The 17,126-nt window shown below is 47.3% G+C and overlaps 1 protein-coding gene across 2 annotated transcripts; it reads right to left on the minus strand.

The window, feature by feature from the left end:
- Positions 1–413: 413 nt before the first annotated feature.
- Positions 414–16,835, minus strand: TNFSF15 (TNF superfamily member 15). 2 transcript variants are annotated; one of them, XM_008698847.2, is made up of 4 exons: positions 16,242–16,835; positions 5,518–5,560; positions 4,705–4,752; positions 414–1,426 (listed from the first exon to the last, which is right to left on the minus strand). In XM_008698847.2, exons 1-4 carry the CDS (start codon positions 16,461–16,463, stop codon positions 972–974), a joined length of 768 nt encoding a protein of 255 aa, XP_008697069.1. In that variant the 5' UTR covers positions 16,464–16,835; the 3' UTR covers positions 414–971. The 2 variants fall into 2 exon arrangements, with proteins under 2 accessions (XP_008697069.1, XP_040487724.1); XM_040631790.1 differs by lacking the exons at positions 5,518–5,560; positions 16,242–16,835 and having other exon boundaries at positions 4,705–5,508.
- Positions 16,836–17,126: the final 291 nt, after the last annotated feature.

Raw genomic sequence — 17,126 nt, forward strand, 5'->3', positions numbered from 1 at the left:
TATTTTTTTAGGACTTGGAGTTAGTCCAAGTACGTTGGACTTGAGTCCATTGAGTGATATTTGACGAGGAGCCACAGAGTGGAATTCATTTAAGTTTTGAATGGGGTTTGTCTTATTCTTCCTAGTATCTTCTGGGTTAAGGTAGTGCCCAGAATGTAAAAGGTGATCAGGAAAACTGTGCTGGGTATTTTATTTTTGATATGCACGTGAAACACTGCTTGTTCTCATGCCTGTGTACATAATAAAAGGAGGGGTTGCTTTTCTCATTTGCCATAGATGGCATGAAAACCAATTTCTCCCTTCCTTCCTTCCTCCCTTCCTTCCTTCCTTCCTTCCTTCCTTCCTTCCTTCCTTCCTTCCTTCCTTCCTTCCTTCTTTTAAATGTTCATGGGAAATACCAGCACTCTTTTCTCTTCTTTCTCCTCTTCTCTTCTCTTCTCTTCTCTTCTCTTCTCTTCTCTTCTCTTCTCTTCTCTTTTCTCTTTTTAAGACAAGGCATTAAAGTATGTGTTTGGAGAAACTGATGAAGGATTTTGCTCTAGGGTTTACACCATTTTCTAGGGCTTTGGATTTTGTCCAAGGGCTCCTGAACTGAAGCAAATGTCTCATGATCAAATCACACAATAATTGGGCCCACTGGTGACCAACGTGTGGTTCGGAGGGGTGGAAATGTTCCAAGTAGACCTCCATTCGTTTGGTGATCAGTGTCTCAGTGTTTAGAAACTCACCCCTTTTCCAGACAACCACGGTCCTATGTCTGCTCTGTTCTGCCCTTTTCTGGTTAAGCGTCTCACCAGTAAGGCATATACAGTATGAAATTTTGGGCCTCAAATTTCATAGCTAAGCCACTGTTTCTGTGGAATGCTCAAAACAAAACAAAACAAAACAAACCCTTGTTATCATTACATATGAGTGAAGAAAATTAGGAACCGAGAGGCAGAGGACTTCACACGAGGATGCCCGCCTTGCTCCTATAGCAAGAAGGCTCCAAAGAAGGTTTTATCTTCTTTCGTGTAATCCACCAAAGAGATGTCACTGACGTTCACCATCAGCTTGTCCCCTTCCTGCAGGGAGAACATGGCCCCTAGGTAGATGGGTTGGAACCAGTTGCTGCCTATTTCACACACGGACTTGGTCCCCATTAGGAGCTGGGTCGGCTCGGGGTAGCTGTCTGTTACCTTGGTGATGACCACGATGATGGAGTCTGGCTTGTTCGGTCGGTTCCCTTGGCGGATTTCACCACACTCAGATGTGGTCCCTCGGAACGTGACCTGGGAGTAAACAAAGTAGTCTCCCGACTCTGGGATCACCAGGAATTTATTTGTATAGTTCATCCGGTTCTTGGTAAAGGCCAAGCCAAGTTCATGTTCCCAATGCAGAGCCGGAAACTGATGTTTCAAGGGCTGTGTGGGACTTTGCCTGACAACTGCAAAGACAAGAGAGAGGTTTAATTTGCTCATGTCAGAACCTGGGGACTTTGTCAAAAAGAGTCTCCTATTATGTTCAGAGTAAAGTGATTGAGTAAAACCAACAGCTAACAAGTCCTTGAGGAGGAATGAGCGGAGGAGACATAAGCGGACACACGCTTTTGTTCAGAGAGGACCATCTTAGGGGCAAATGACTTTGCCTCTCTGAGCCCGTTTCTTTCCTGATAATTTAGAATTTTACCTGAGCTCTGTGATCCTGGAAAACAGGGGAGGTTAAGAAATCTCACTCTTGTGTGTCTCGGAAAACGGGCCACCGCGATGAACCTCTTCTCCAAATGACTTGGGTGACTGTGGTGGATGTCCCTCCTGGGGTCCCTCTGACAAGACCAGGCGGCAGAGCTTCCAAATCACGACTCTCTGCCTCATAAATGATTAGCTGGACTGCACTGTCCCCAAGACCCATGGGGGCATAACGCTTGTGAACCCAACTTCGGTTAAGCTTCTCTTCTGCCTCCGGGCCCCCGAGCTTTGGCCTACCCTCAGCCTGGGCCAGCAGACAGTCTCTCCTGAGAACAGGCTGGCCTTCGGGTAAAACCTTCTCTGACGCTAACATGCCAAGCTTTATCCCACTTCTTCCCACCTGGTTCTTTCTAGCTTTGTTTACTCCTTTCTGTAAAGGAAGACCCCTTTTAGCTTTACCCTTGAGATCCTCGCAGACCTTCTGGCCAGAACATTCTTCCTGTTGCCACTGGTCTTCCTCCTCCTTTCTGCCACTTTGCAATAATCCTTTTGCACAAACTCTCTCCTTACTAAATCAGGATTTGTTTTTCATTTGACATATCTTTCCTTTTTTTTTTAAATATAAAAATACCCGTGGAAAGGATTAAAAGGGGTGGTGTGTATAAAGCCCCCAGCTATTAGGAATAATCTCTAAACCGCGTTCACTTTCATTAGCCTGTTGTTTCAGACACATCCTACCACAAAGAGAGAACATTTTAGGCAGTCAGTTGTTCCCTGTAGCTCCCCTGCACTGATACTGTCCAAAGTTATTGACATTCAGGAGTGATTAATAAAAAATCAACATGCAGGACAGATATTGGAACCAGAGATCCAGAACATTCTGGAAATGCTTCTCTGACACCAAAATACAAGCTGATGTAATTGGCTTGTGGAGTGTAAAGGACCGGGGCTTTGGGCCACTTCAGCTCTATGGTGTGTGATGTTTTTTGTTTTTAATTTTATTTATTTTATTTTTTAAATAATATTTTTATTACATTATGTTAGTCACCATAGAGTACTTCCCTAGTTTTTGATGTAACGTTCACGTGTGATGTTTTTAATCAGTGATGTAGGTCCCTTCTTTCTGAGTCTTGATTTCCTGTCTGTGAGCTGGAGATAAAGCCCTTTCCTAGTCTCATTTGGAAGATCAAGTGAATAGAAGAGACATGGACATTGTTATCATGAGGCTGCCTATGGTGAGTACTCAATACGTATTTACTTTTCCCAAATAAACCAGCATCTCTCATTTTGACAGATTAAAAAATAAGCCTATTTTATCATATACATTTTTATATGTTCTTATGTTTGCGTTGTTTACAAATATACGTTATATACTCGGACATATAAATGAGTGCTTTTATGAAGTATGTGTATAGCAGAAAATATGAATAGAACCAAACCATTGATTTCAAATAAGATAATCTGCAGTAAAACTAACACGTTTTAGGAAAAGAAAAACATATTTTAATTTCCTACGACTGCTTTGAAAAGCCATAGCGATCCCTGATATGTGCCATCAGCCACCATTTAGGGATAGGTTATCTTTAAGGAAATATTTAGCAACTTTCACACCCAGTGGCTGCCTAGAAACCTGGTTCCTGGATTTTTCTTAAGCATCTTTGCCGATGCCGACTGGACTCTGGCTTATTTTGCACAATGACACACATTCAGAATGCACGTGGTCTCTCTGTCCCCTGCACTCAGCGGGCCCTGGAGAGCTCTACTGCTTCTTTGCAAAATCTGTGGAAGGCATTTTTATTAATCATCCCTGATCATCTCCACTCCTTCTTTGTGGATGACGCAGTAGATTAAAAAAATCCTCTGGGATGATGCAAAAACATCTAGACCAAGCGAGTTTCATTGAACTGGTATGCAATTCGCTATGTCAACACGGCAGCAAGTGGGAGTTAAGGTAGGAAGTGGGTTGTCATGGAAACAGAACAGGTCTAAGAGTCAGACTCGAATCTCAACTCTTCCAAGTCATGTATGTGACTTGGGAAAAGTGATTTGTCAGAGCCTCAGTTTCCCCCCCTTGTTGGGATGATATGCAGACTCCATGAGATCATGGTTGTAAAATGCCAACCACAGTGCCTGGTACACGTGAGGAGCTCCCCGCCCCGCCCCCCAGCTCTGCCATTCAGGAGGAAGAGCGCTGATATCCCCACACTCCATTGTTAGGATTTTCCCGCCCAGCTTGCTCAGTCTCTCCCATTCTTGAAGGCAAGTGGTACGTGATTAGTGACTTGGTGTCTGTCTGGTCCTAACCCTCACTCAGGATTCACCATAAACACTTTCCTCTTGGTCACATGTAAGTCACATGTCTTGGGCCCCAGGGATATCCCCCCATGGGCTGCAAATTTTCTTATAGGTCAGGAGAGTACGCTTGCTTTTAACTCCCTAGGTTTTCCAATGGGTTTTTCACATATATTAGTGCACAGTCTTGCTCTTTTCTCTGGAGTCTTGGACGTATATGCAAGTCCAGGCATCGGATGCCAGAAATTTCAATGCTAGTCTTGGAAAACTGGGCCGCTGGTGATATTATGAGGCCACTCTTCACCTCTTCACATCAACAAAAATTCTTTGCGAATGTCTACCTGAATGCAAATGTCCAGTCACTTCGTCTTGAACGGGGTACAGATGGACTCGGTACATTTAACAGCTCAGGGGATCTTTCATCTTTGACCAGACTCAGAATTACATGAATCTCTGAATCTGAGGGAAGCTGTTTCTGAATGACTTAGGGCGTGCGTGAAAGAAGAGACAGGAGAGAGAAGAAGAGGACTGATAGAATCTGAAAGAAAATGCCAAGAGACATGGGCCTTTGGACCCCTTAAGGGAGGAAGACATATGAAACCCTCAACTGAGACGAGAAGTCTATTACCAAGGTGTGTGGTTTCCGGTTTAAGCTACTAGAATGAATTTTGGCAAATCCTCTGAAAGAAATCTTGGGCCCATGGCCCATACATGATCTCCTGGAAAACACACCAAGGAGAAATACCTGTCAGGTGTGCCCTTGGCTTATCCCCACCGGCTCCAGAAGATGCATCTGTAAGGTAAAGAGAGAGATGCTCTGTGTGAGTCAGAGGGTGGCTGGAGGGAAGACAGTATTTTTGGAGTTGTGTGGTGCCTGCAACTGGAGAGAAACTTTCCTCTCCTTCAGCTTGGTCCACTGTGGATTGTTGTCCTTTTTCCAGGGACAGAGAAGGAGAAAGAGTCTTGAACACAAATGTATCTTGGCCCGTAACTTTGGGTAAGTTTCCAGCCTGCCCAAGACTCTGTTTTCTCATCTCGAAGATGGGCACATCCATTCCTAGCATGAATGGAGAGTGCTCAGCATGATTCCTGGCAGAAGGTCTATGCTCAATGAACTCACATTGCCCTTCCCTCCCTGCTACTGCTTCAGGGGGAGCAAACTGGCCTTTGGCCTTATTCAAGGTCCCTTTAGCAATATCCACTGAAGCATCTGGATGCCCTGGATGAAATAGGGTAGGGAGTGGGTAGGATTAGTGTTGTTAGGATACTTTTATAGGAATTCACTGATTTGATTCCACACTACCCAAGAAGGTAGGTACCGTTATAACCAATGTACAGGTAAGTAAAAACAGACAGAGACAGGTGACATTATTTGCCCAAAGATCATCACCTCCATAGGCCATGCACTTGGCCACGGCGCCATTTTGTCTTTTTAGTGACTGGGGAGCAACCTTACTTCTTCTTTGGATTTTCATCCCTCTGAACCTTCCCCATACCAAAACTAGTAGATAATGCTCTGTTCCCCACAAGAAAAGGCAACAAATACAAACACACTTACACGATCGCTGATGTGAAGATCCAAACTCTCGTCCTTTTGAAGTCTATTGGAAAAGAAAGATATGATTCAGCCCACCTGTGGTCCTTTTGTCACCCAACTCCACAGCTGCCCATAGCAAGGGCATGATTAGGATTCTGCTACTACCCCACCTGGGCACTCTGAGGTGAGGGACATGGCAATGAGAATGCTCGCTTGAGGGGAATCTGTGCCCGAGTGCTCCGCTTTCCTCCTTCTCTCTCCTATGCTTGCCTTGGAAGCTCAACTTTGAAGTTCTGTCCTGAGAGCTTTCCCTGTCCTGTTCTAGGACACTCTGACATCTGTCACAGCTTCTATTATTTGAACAAATGATGGCACTTGCTTTATTTTCTTTTTCCCACCATGCTTTAAAAATTGATACTGACAAAGCAATAAGGGCTCCATTCTCCTTCCCACCAGCCCCTTGTCTCCGTGCACTACATGGAGACCGGCCCATCCTTGCCATCCCAGCTTGTGAGCCATTTCTGATACCACACGGGAGAGGAAGAGGAAGTGCTTTGGAGGCAGACAGACCCAAATTTGAGTCCTGCCGTCACCATTTATTAACAATATGGTCTTGAGCAAGACCCCTTTCCTCTCTGAGCTCTGCTGTCCTCATTTGAAAAATGAGAATAATAACATGCTTAGCCTCAGATAGCTCCCAGGTTTGAGATAAGGATCAAATCAGATGTATGAGTCAGGGCAAAGAACGCATAAGAAATGAAGGAATCACCATGTCTGAACACCAAACTCAGGAGCAAAGCTAAGTGAAGCTAAGTCCTTGGCTTAGGGATAAAATCACCACCTTACATTTCACGGTTTCCAAAAAACCTTCTCTGATAGGATTTTGACTCGACTCGGAGTCTTCTGATCGGGTCCTTGTAACTACATAGTCCTGACGGACAGTGATCCTCATGTCACCAGTTTTATATCTTGGAATCTGCGTGTGTGTGAGATCGTACTTGTGAATGAGGAGTTGTGTGTCCGTGTGGGTGTGACGGAAGACAGCTCCGGCAGTGGGGGAGGTAGGAACTGATGTGGTTTTGTGTCTGCATGTGTCTCTGGTGTGGTGCTGTGTGCATGGATGTCTCTACACGTGTCTGTGTGCTCATGTGGGTGTAGCTGTGTCATTGCTCAGCAGGACTGTGAGCAGGTCTGTGACAGCAGTGACCTCGTTAAAGCCCAGACTGCCAGGCTCTTTTTAGTTCCAAGCCACGCTACCTAACCTCCACTGGAAGGCTCCCCGAGGGCAGAGATCTTGTCTTTGAATGACAGACCCCCTCCTCTCTCCATTGTCTACTTCCTCATTCTGTGACTGGCACGGCAACTGTTTGCCTTCAATTGCCAGGCTTGAAACTTGCTGCTTTCTCCTCCCACAAACACAAGCTGCCATTTCTATTTTGCAGATTTTCTCATTCGTGCCTCCCCCTCCCCGCCGCCCCCCAGCCTCAGCATGCTGTTCTCCTGGATTCTCCCCTTAGCCTCTTATCTGGTCCTTTTGCATCTGGTTCTCCTTTTCTTGAAATCATTTCCCCCACCTGCTCTCAGAGTGCTTTTTCTAAGGCATCTCTGTATGGGGACACATTTCTTTTTTTTTTTTTAATAATAATTTTTATTATGTTATGTTAGTCACCATACAGTACATCCCTAGTTTTTGATGTAATGTTCCATGATTCATTACTTGCATATAACACCCAGTGCACCATGCAATATGTGCCCTCCTGTCCATAAACCTTCAATGGCTCCCCAGGGCCTTCCAGACACAGGCCCAAATACTTATCTTCGCCCTTCACACGCATCATCGCCTTCGGCTTTGCAACAACTCTTAAGGTAGATGCTATTCCTACCCTTATATTGAAAAGGGGGCGCAGGGGCGCCTGGGTGGCTCAGTCATTAAGCGTCTGCATTTGGCTCAGGGCATGATCCTGGCATTATGGGATCGAGCCCCGCATCAGGCTCCTCCACTGGGAGCCTGCTTCTTCCTCTCCCACTCCCCCTGCTTGTGTTCCCTCTCTCGCTGGCTGTCTCTCTCTCTGTCAAATAAATAAATAAAATCTTAAAAAAAAAAAGAAAAGAAAAGAAAAGAAAAGGGGGGGCAGTCAGGTTAAGTAACTTGCCCAATGTCCCACAGCTGGAAAGTGGAGAAGTAGAATTTTAACCCAGGCTAATCCACTCTAGAATCCCTGGCCCTAAGCCATTGCACCTTCTCACTTCCAGATAAGCTCCCCGGCTGGTGAGGTGGGTCGATGAGTACCAGCAGTCCCATGCACTGTGACAGTAGGGGAAACACAGAGCTCAGAAAACAGGAACCCGGCCCAGAAGTGGGGGAATCAGGGGAAATTACCTCTGAAGTGAGTCTTACAGGTCCTACAGGTATTAGCCAGGTGATAAAAGGTAATGACCCTTCCAGACAAGGCTAATAGCTTATGCAAGAGTAGGGAGGCCCGACAAAGCACGGGAGTAGCTGGGAAACTACGAGAATCTCTGCTTTTCATTTAACACAGGGTCGTGGGTACAGTTGCTTTGGAAAACCTCGACCCCACTGATGCAACAACTTGTCCAGCATCAATAACCTTAATAGGCTTTGGGGGTGGGGTGGGGTAGAGAAGAAGCCTAGAAATGAGCTCATTCTGTAGCCTATTTTCTTACTTGCTGTTATCAGAGCTGATAATTGGTCTTTGGTGAGGCAGAAAACTGAAGGGGAAGAACTGGGGAGAGCACGGTTGCATCCTCTTACGTATGAGATGGTAGCGTCCTGGCTGGCCTTCTGCTGCATTTAGTCCTCTGCTGAGACACCTTCTTGAACGGCGGCTTATTTTTGTCTAAGCAAACACTCAGCTAAGAGACTGGAGCATTCCCTTTGGCTCAGGGTCTCATTGTCATTAGCACGCATCTGCGACGTGAACACATTTCCCTCTTCGCTCTGCTGGATTTCTATAACTTGGCCATACCGTTATTTTCACGTGTGGTTGGACGTCTATGGATTTCAGTGGCCTAGACTCCGCTCTATGTCCGGAGCTTGTGATAACGCCAGCCGGCAGGTGTCGAAGACCTCAACAGTCCAAGAGTCTCCAAGAACATCAGCTGGGACTCTCTTTCCAAGAACAACATGTAAAGCCTTCCATTGCTGCCTCTCTTAATAATGCCTCTTCGTGGGAGGAAGATTTTTGCGACAGGAAGCAGGAATGAATGAAGAGGAGATTTGAGACAAAGAACTAGCAGCTTATTTGGGGGGAAGGTTTACAAAACATGCTTGAGCTGGCTCAGTGCCTGCTCTCCAGGTGGCCACTGGCAGCAGAGCTATTCGCTCTCTCGTACAATCCAAGCAGCCCATGGGCAATGACCTGGTCTGTCTCTTGCTCGCCACCAGATTTCTGGTGCCTCAGACAGTGCCTGGCACTTCTGCTGGTTTACCCAATCAGCAAAACATACGGATGCTCACGTGTCGGAAAGACTGGTAGAAAAGAGAGCCAGAGATGGAGACAGGTTGGCCTCAGTGACTTTTGCCTGAGTTTGGCAACCCAAAAAACTGAGAAAAAAAAATCTTTTATATTTTAGAATGCATGCCAAGTTTTGAGTTCTTGTTTACATTTAAAAAAATTAATTTAAGAGTTAAATGGCCATAATCTTTTAGCTACTGGCGACTCCAAATTTTCATCAGGCTTTGCTTGGTGCATAGTCATGGGTCCAGAAATGTTTGTTGAAGGTTATGAGCTTTGGGCAGGAGTCAGAGACAGAAAACGCAAATGTGTATGCCCCTGGGGATTCTTGTTAGTAGAATAGTGGGGCGCCTGTGGCTACCAGCATTGGTAAGCCCGAGCAAAGCAAGCTGGTGCTTTTTACCCCTTGGTTTCTATAGGTCAGGGGATTTTTCACTCTTGTTAGAGTTTCTTTCTTTTCTTCTTCTCACTTTTTTTTTTTTTTTTGGTATGCTGATTGGTAATCCCTGACACATTTTTGGGATCACTCTACCACTTCAACCAGGGAAGAAAGAAGGATGGAGGGAGGGAGACTGCTATCTAGTTGAGTGCTCCCCGGGTACCAGGGCCTATACTGGGGTTTATGTGTGTTCCTCGTCTACCACTCCAGTTACTCTCAAAGGAGGGCATCACCCTTTCAGAGGCTTTGTCAGCCAAAGGTCAAAGAGTACATGGGGTCTGGGATCTGAACCTTCAGACCAAGTGCAGACCTAGGCCTGTATCAGGAACCCCATAAACAATAGCTGAGTACACACCATGGGCCATGGAACCCGAAGCGAGATGATCTTTGAGATCTTCTTATTGGCATTTCCCCAGAAAAAAAATTCCTCGAGTGTATTTTAACTAATGACCCATTTAGCCTTTCTCCCATGTCCCATACCCACTGTCTAGTATATACATAAACAGGAAGAGAGAGCCATTTCTTGCCGTCATAAATGCCGCAATTGCAAAAACATAAATGTTTTATGACCCAAAACATCCTCCCAGCACTTCTAGGAGAAATACACAGGCCATTGCCTTCTTGGTTTTGGCTTTCGCTTCTCTCTGTTTGTACTTGCACAAGGATAAATCCAACCTGGAACTGTTTTATTCCAAGGCCATTTCAACTCATTACCCTTCCGGTACACTCACTGGACAGGGCTTCACACCCAACGTTCAGAGCGGTGCAGAGCCGAGCATGTGGTATTGGCAGCCGAGCAAATGTGGGAATCCCAGCCCTCGGGTTTCTTAGTGATCTGACTTTGGTATGTTGCCTAACCTCAGTGAGACTGTCTCCTCATCAGTGATGGCAGGCAATAATGCTTTCCTTCCAGAAGCATCGTGATGCCTAAGGAAGACCACACACATACATGCATATCCAATTCGCCTTCCTTCTTTCTTTGGGCTCAATGTTTGTGGTGCATGTTGTCAGTTCTGCATAAGTCCCCTTTGGTTTCACCGCTTCGGTGAGACCCAGAAGCCTTCCTTGGGTTTCTTTATGACCAGCGGCTGGTTTGGATTAGGAGCTCTGGATGGCCTCCTCCTTCCCCCAAAGAAGAGGCTTCCTCCACCTACGGCGGGCTTCTGGACTGCTGCCCCTTCCCGTGCAAAGGGCTTGAGGGAATGGAATGTACCCTCCATCCGTTTCAAAACCCACCCTTGTTACTGCTGTCGACGGCTGGGCCTCATTAAGGAGACCAGGCTGGGAGATGACCTCTTATAGCCGGACAGCGTGTGGTCTGGCAGGTGAGGACCCGGGACCTCCCAGTGCTGGGCATGGAGTAATGTGTGTGTTTATTTATATATATATTTTTAGAGAGGGAGAGAGGAAGAGAGGAGCAGAGGGAGAGGGAGAGAGAGAATCTTAAACAGGCTCCACGTCCAGCTTGGAGCCCAAGGCGGGGTTTGATCTCACGACCCTGAGATCATGAGCTGCACCGAAATCGAGAGTTGGATGCTTAACTGACAGAGCCACCCAGACGCCCCGTGTGTGTTTATTTCAACAGGTGGACGAATGGATCCCAGAGTCACCAGCTTGCAGCTGTTTGGGACTCATGCCTACAGAGGGCTCACCCCACCTCCACGCACCTTCACCAGTTCCGGTCTTCCTGCCCTTCACCCCCAGCCTGAGCTTCGGAGTGAGTTGGCCAGGACTCTCGGAGGCTAGAGCAGGGGCAAAGCCACTGAGTGCTCTGTGTTTTGCAATGTCCAAAGCACTTCTATCTCCACCGTCTATTTGTTTTCTCTAGACAACACTGGAAGGGGATTGTCAGAACTGTCCCCGTTTCCAAAGAGGAAACAGCCTGAGTGAGACGAAAAGGCTCACACCCACGATGGAGCAAGCAGGGAAACCATGTGTGTTGAACATCTACTTCATGGCAATAGCTTGCCAACATCCTCTTGCAGAATTCTCAGCACTGGGCTACGAAGAATGTGTGTTCACCTCCCCATTTGACAGATAGGAGTGGATGGCTTAAGGAGGTCAGATACCTTGTCTATCCCTTCCTCTCTCTCTCCACCCAGCTAACACTTAGTGAGTGACTTCTGTGTGCCAGGGACAGCGAGGTGCCCCCAGGGGAGGAAGGAGGTTTGCATTTATTGAGCACTTAACTATGTGACAGGGAATCCTTATTAAATGCTTCTGACCACCTGAAGCAGTGAATGATTTGCTGGGTTAATGCCATGGGCAGACCAGCGTGGTGGGCTTAGGAGGAACATTTGAATCCCAGTGTCACACTCAGTGTGACTTTGGGCACGTGGCTTAGGTTTTCTAAGCCTCAGCTCTTCATCTCTCAAATGGAGATAATATTAGCACTTTCCTCGTTGTGTGGTTTCAAGGACTAACCCGGATGATGTATTTAGTAATAACAGCACACGTATCTCACATGCATATATGCCAGACTCTAGGCTAAGGGCTTCATACGGATGATCTCATCTACTCCTCTCAAAACCCTAGGCATGAAGACACTTAGAACGGCGTCTGGTATCTAATAAGTTATTATAAGGTCACAACTGTGGGGAGGTGGAGCCATGGCATTGCCTCAAGCCTGCACAACTCTGAAGCCTCCGCTGGCATCCCTATGGGGTCCTGTTGGTCAGGATGGAGACTGGGGTGGGGGCGGGGGTCTCAGGGGCAGGTGTGCAGGAGAGAGGCGAGCAGCGATCAAGGGCTAGGAGCCTTGCAGGGATTTTCAGGAAGGGGTGGAAGTGAGATTGCAGGGAAACAAGGAGAAGCTGGGGAGAGCGTGTGGGGATTCCAGAAGTTGCACTGGAAGGGAAGGACAGAGCTGGGGCGGTGGTGCAGTCCGAGGAAGCAGTGTCTCCTATGGCACCCCTGCCATCGTATTGCACGGTACTGGGGGCCTGCTCTGCCCCAGGCTGGGGTCCGAGTCGGCATGGTGCATTGTGTCATGCCTGGACTCCAGACCCTGTGTGTGCCAGAGCACTGCCTGGGGAAGACGGAGCCTGCTCTCCGGGCACCTGTGAGCCAGCGTGGGGCCCATGCACCCAGCCTGAGGGCAAGGGAAGCCACTAAGGGCCCAAAGAAGGCCCAGGCCGTGGTCCAGCACAGCTGGGTAAAGAATGGATCGGAGTGTGGGTTGACCATTCAGACCAGGGTGGAGAAGGAGGCATGGAATAGCTCGCAAATATCAGAGACCAAGAAAGCCCTCCAGCGCCCAAACCTGCTCTCTGGCCTGGTGATGGCAGATTCCAGGGCAGGTGGAGAAGTTGTCGGGTGTGATGTAACGTCTATGGGCAGGGAAGCTCCTCAGTCATTGCAATGATAATTGTTACCATTTACTCATCTCCTGCCTCCTGCCAGACACTCTAAATACTTAATTTCTAAGTATTCCATTTCATACATCAGGAAGCTGAGGCGCAGGGAGGTTACATAACATGGCTAAGAAGTGGCCAGGCCAGATTTCAAACTGATTTTTCCAACACGTGAATCTACCTGACATTCTCCAGGAGTCTAACGATCCTTAAACATTTTCTATCTCTCTCTCTCTCTTTTTTTGTAGATGTAACATACACGTTTTGTACAAAAGAGGATAAGTTTAAAAATGTCTCTCTCTTTTACCTGTCACCCAGTTCCCCAAGCTAGGTGTTGGCAGGACAACCAATCTCTTATCCTTTTCCTGAGATAGTCTATGCATTTATAAACACATTCATCAATGTGAAAAAAATATATATATATATACACACACATATTTATATGTGTATTTTTTTTTTTTTAGAAAATGAATGTCCCCGATTCTATATACTGTTATACCTTTTCCTCCCCCACTTAATGATACAGCTTAGATAAATTCTCCCTCCTTACATATAGAGATGCTTCATTTTTTAGAAATGGTGGCAGCTGAAGGCTCTCACTGCATGGAGTCCCAGGCTGTATTTCTTTGATGCCGTATTTAGGGACACTTCCCCTAAAGGTAGTTATTCCAAACCTTTTCAAATCTGATTTTGATTGCCGCTCTGCAAGCTTACCTGGGGAAGGACTTTATCGCATTGAGTATTTCCTTACACAACCCCTGAAGGAAGGGTCCAGTTTCAAATAGCTACACGGAGCACTGGGTGATTCTATGCCAACGATGACTCAGGGAACATGACATCAAACACTAATGCTGTACTGTATGGTGACTAACATATCAAATAATACAAGAAAAAAATAAAATAGATACGTATTTTTAAGTTCTGGTAACTGTTTTGTTGCTGCTGATAAAAACCTGGAACATTCCTACCCCAATCGTGGTTGCTTTTCGGGGGTTGCCTGGCGTAACCATGATGATCCCGTCCCAGGAACCAGGCGTGTGATAACTCTCCCCACGTTCCCATCAGACTACCTGCTCCTGCACCTGCCTTATTAGCGCCGCCGGAGTGTTGAAATTAGCATCCTCTTTTGGTAGAAAAGGAAACAGGTTCAAAGAAATGAAACCACATGCCTATTCTTACCCAGCCAGGGATGGTGGAGCTGGGATTCAAACTCAGATGTCCGCGAGCCACGATATTTCAGTTATGTCCACTCACGCTCTCCTCCGTGACTTAGCTTTCCCTCCTGAGTCCTAGCTTCCACTTTTCTGAGCTGGTTCTTCTCCATTAGCCCACTGGACCCTCTCTTCGCCCTTCTTGGCCCTGCCCTGTGTCCCTTGAGGCTGACTTCTGGGCACACTTGCTTCCTGGCTTTTGAGCCCGACTTCCAGTCTGGCCAGTAGGATGAGAGACAGGGAGAAGAGCGTGGCCAGTTCTCCCATCCTTCTTCCCGCGCCCTCCCTGCTGTTTGGTAGGCAGGCTAGCCCTCTCCTACGTTTTCCTTCTCCTTGGATTCCCCTAAAACTGTTCCCTCCATCTAGCCCTTCAGGCCAAGAGGCAATGACTGGCTTCCCACCATTGCTAACCCCAGGATGCTTCCTGCTCTCCGGTTTCCCTTCATCTGTCTGCCTCTCAGCACGTAGACTCTTCTTTGAACCTTTGTCAAGCTCTTTATACGTTCTTCTTTAAACTCTCTTGTTTGAAGGGCCGGGTGTTTCTTTTCAGGACTCAGATTGCTACACGTGGCCCCGCCTCCCCCCTGTTTCCCTTTCTCTTCTTCGGATGACCGAGAAGTTCTGCAGTCTGGACAAACCACCACGCTAACCTTCTCTGCGCTTCCGCTCTCCAGGGAGATTGCTTGAAGTGTCTCCAGATGCTCCACAGCCTTTTCCTTTCTTGAGTAGCTACGGTAGGACAGCCATCCATACCTTCCCTCGTGGGGCTTCCTGTCTAGTGACAGCTCGTGTTTCCAGCTCTCCTCCTGGCAGGGCAAGTCCCCGGCCCCTCTGGACTGTGGCGTTCCACCACCAACAGGCGGTGCCTGGCCTCCCACGGTTGCTAACCCCAAGGTGCTTCCAAAGCCTGATGGTCTTCTAGAGGAAGAAAGGTGGGTTTTTTTTTTGGCATCTGCCGAAATAGGGGATCTCAAGACCTCATTTTCGGCAGAGGCCCTGTTCCCCTCTAGCACCCAGAAGACTTGAGGTTACTGGAGGCCACTCAGTGCCTCATTCAAGAGTAACTCTCTCTTTCAGGCACAGAGTCCCAGAACACCGACTAGACACTGTGGTTTGGCCTCGTAGGAATCAGCCCCATGGGGGCCTAGAGGTCACAGCCTCACTTGCCAAGCCTGGAGTTTCTTCTCTAACATGAATGGCATTTCTGGGTCGTCTGAGTATTTCTATGTTTTCTGAATGATGGCATGCGGCTGCGGATGCTGCCGCCTGAGTCAAGGTCTGTTTGCTGACCCTGAGGGGGTGGGGAGAGTTACACATTAGCCATGGCTTGCTTGCTCTTCCTCGGGTTTCCTCTTTGAAGTCAGCCAGCATTGCTTAGAAGACAGGTTTCCTGGTAAACCAGTTGAAAAGCCTGTTTTCACCTCTGGAATTTAATACTTTGGACTCAAGTGAAATCAGTCATCACAGACTATGCAAATATATACGTGTGTGTGTGTATATATACATATATATAAACAAACATGGTATTATTTGAATGACACTGTCTTCAGTCTTTAAGATTTTTGATGTCCCTAGTCCAGAATAAGTTTCCCCTTGATACCTATACCCCCGCTTGACACCATTGTTCTCCCAATGCCTGATATTCATTTTTGACTAAACTCCTCTACCCCAAGCCCCCAGCAAGATCTGAGAGATAGACAACCAGGCAAGAACACTGAAAGAGAATATTTCTAAACCCAAGAAAGGAGGTTGATTACATAAATTACAGCACACACATATACAGGACTATAATATAACCATCTATGTCATCACACTGCTTCGAATTTCCTAGCAATAAATAAAACCATAACATATTTGGAGACTCAAACTAATCTCATCTTAGTAAAAAATACAGAATTATATACCCCAAGATGTCAATGGTGGTCACTTCTATGTGGTTGTGGGTAATGATGATTATCTTCTTTTCCTTGTCTGTGTTTTCTAACTTTCTTCAAGGACGTGTTAGTCATGCAATTTAAGGAGGTTTACTATTTTTTTAAAGAAAAAGAATGTTCCCAGATTATCAGTACATGATGATTATAATTATCTAAAAACTTCATCCCCTGGAATTACTGAGGACCAACACCAAACGGGACCTCTCCAGCCCTCACGTGCCCCTTCCTTTGCATGGGGAAGCAGGGAGCCCTCTGGGTCAAGGGGTCTGCCCAGAGCTGCAGGGCCTGCCAAGTGCCTGCAGCGGGTCCACAGAACCCGGGTCAGTGCTTACCTGGAACACACAGGCATCTCCTTGGGCCCGGAGCTGGCCCACGAGCAGGTAGGTGGTGAGTCCTGCCAGGATGGGGAGCGATACCAGGCAGCAGGTGAGAGCCCAGCGTGCGCCGCTCCTGGCTGCCAGCCTGGCTCTGGCCTTGGGCGTGCATCGGCCTTCCTCGGGCAGCATTTCCACACTGGCTGTTTCCCCGAAGCCCAGCCCCAGATTCTCGGCCATCCTCCTGCTGGTCCGGGAGCTGGCTCTGACTCTCCCTGGGCAGAGAGACCCTCCATTAAATAGAAGAAAGCTCTCACAGTGGGTGCGTTAATCAGGGCCTACTCCTCCCCCTGGCCGCTCCCCTCCCCCCCCCAACACACTGGGCCCCGCCCTGCTAGGGAATGCACCGCCTACAACAGAAACCAAGTTTGGTTTAAAAAAAAAAAAAAAAGAAGAAGAAGAAGAAGAAAGCTTTCCCAAGCGTATTTATATACAGTGCCTCATGTGCTCCTTCCTTCGTTTACAGAAGGAAGTTAGGAAAGTCCCTGGAGGAGGAGAAAAAGAATCCATCAAGTCAGTGGGCAGGGCGAATTAAAATATAGCTGTCCCTGCCCTGGAGAGCTGCCAGCCAAGCCAGTCTGGGGAGTGTGCTGCTTCTGGAAGTGAAAGTGAAGGATGGGGAGGTGTGTGGTGTGGCTTGCAGACTGGGAAATAGAAATCATGTTTGCATCACCACTTCGCAAAATGCTGCCAGGCCCTCTGTCTTTTCGAGCTTCATAGGACCTCATTCTCCTTGCGCAGCTGGGAATACCGAAGTTCTGGAAAGGGAAGGCACTTTTCTTTGGTCATCCAGGGATTAAGACAGAGGAGCCAGGAGGATGGGCTAGTTCCTCTCAATCACTA

This window comes from Ursus maritimus, unplaced genomic scaffold (genome assembly GCF_017311325.1).
Source record: "Ursus maritimus isolate PB19 unplaced genomic scaffold, ASM1731132v1 scaffold_17, whole genome shotgun sequence".
Classification (NCBI taxonomy): Eukaryota; Metazoa; Chordata; class Mammalia; order Carnivora; family Ursidae; genus Ursus; species Ursus maritimus.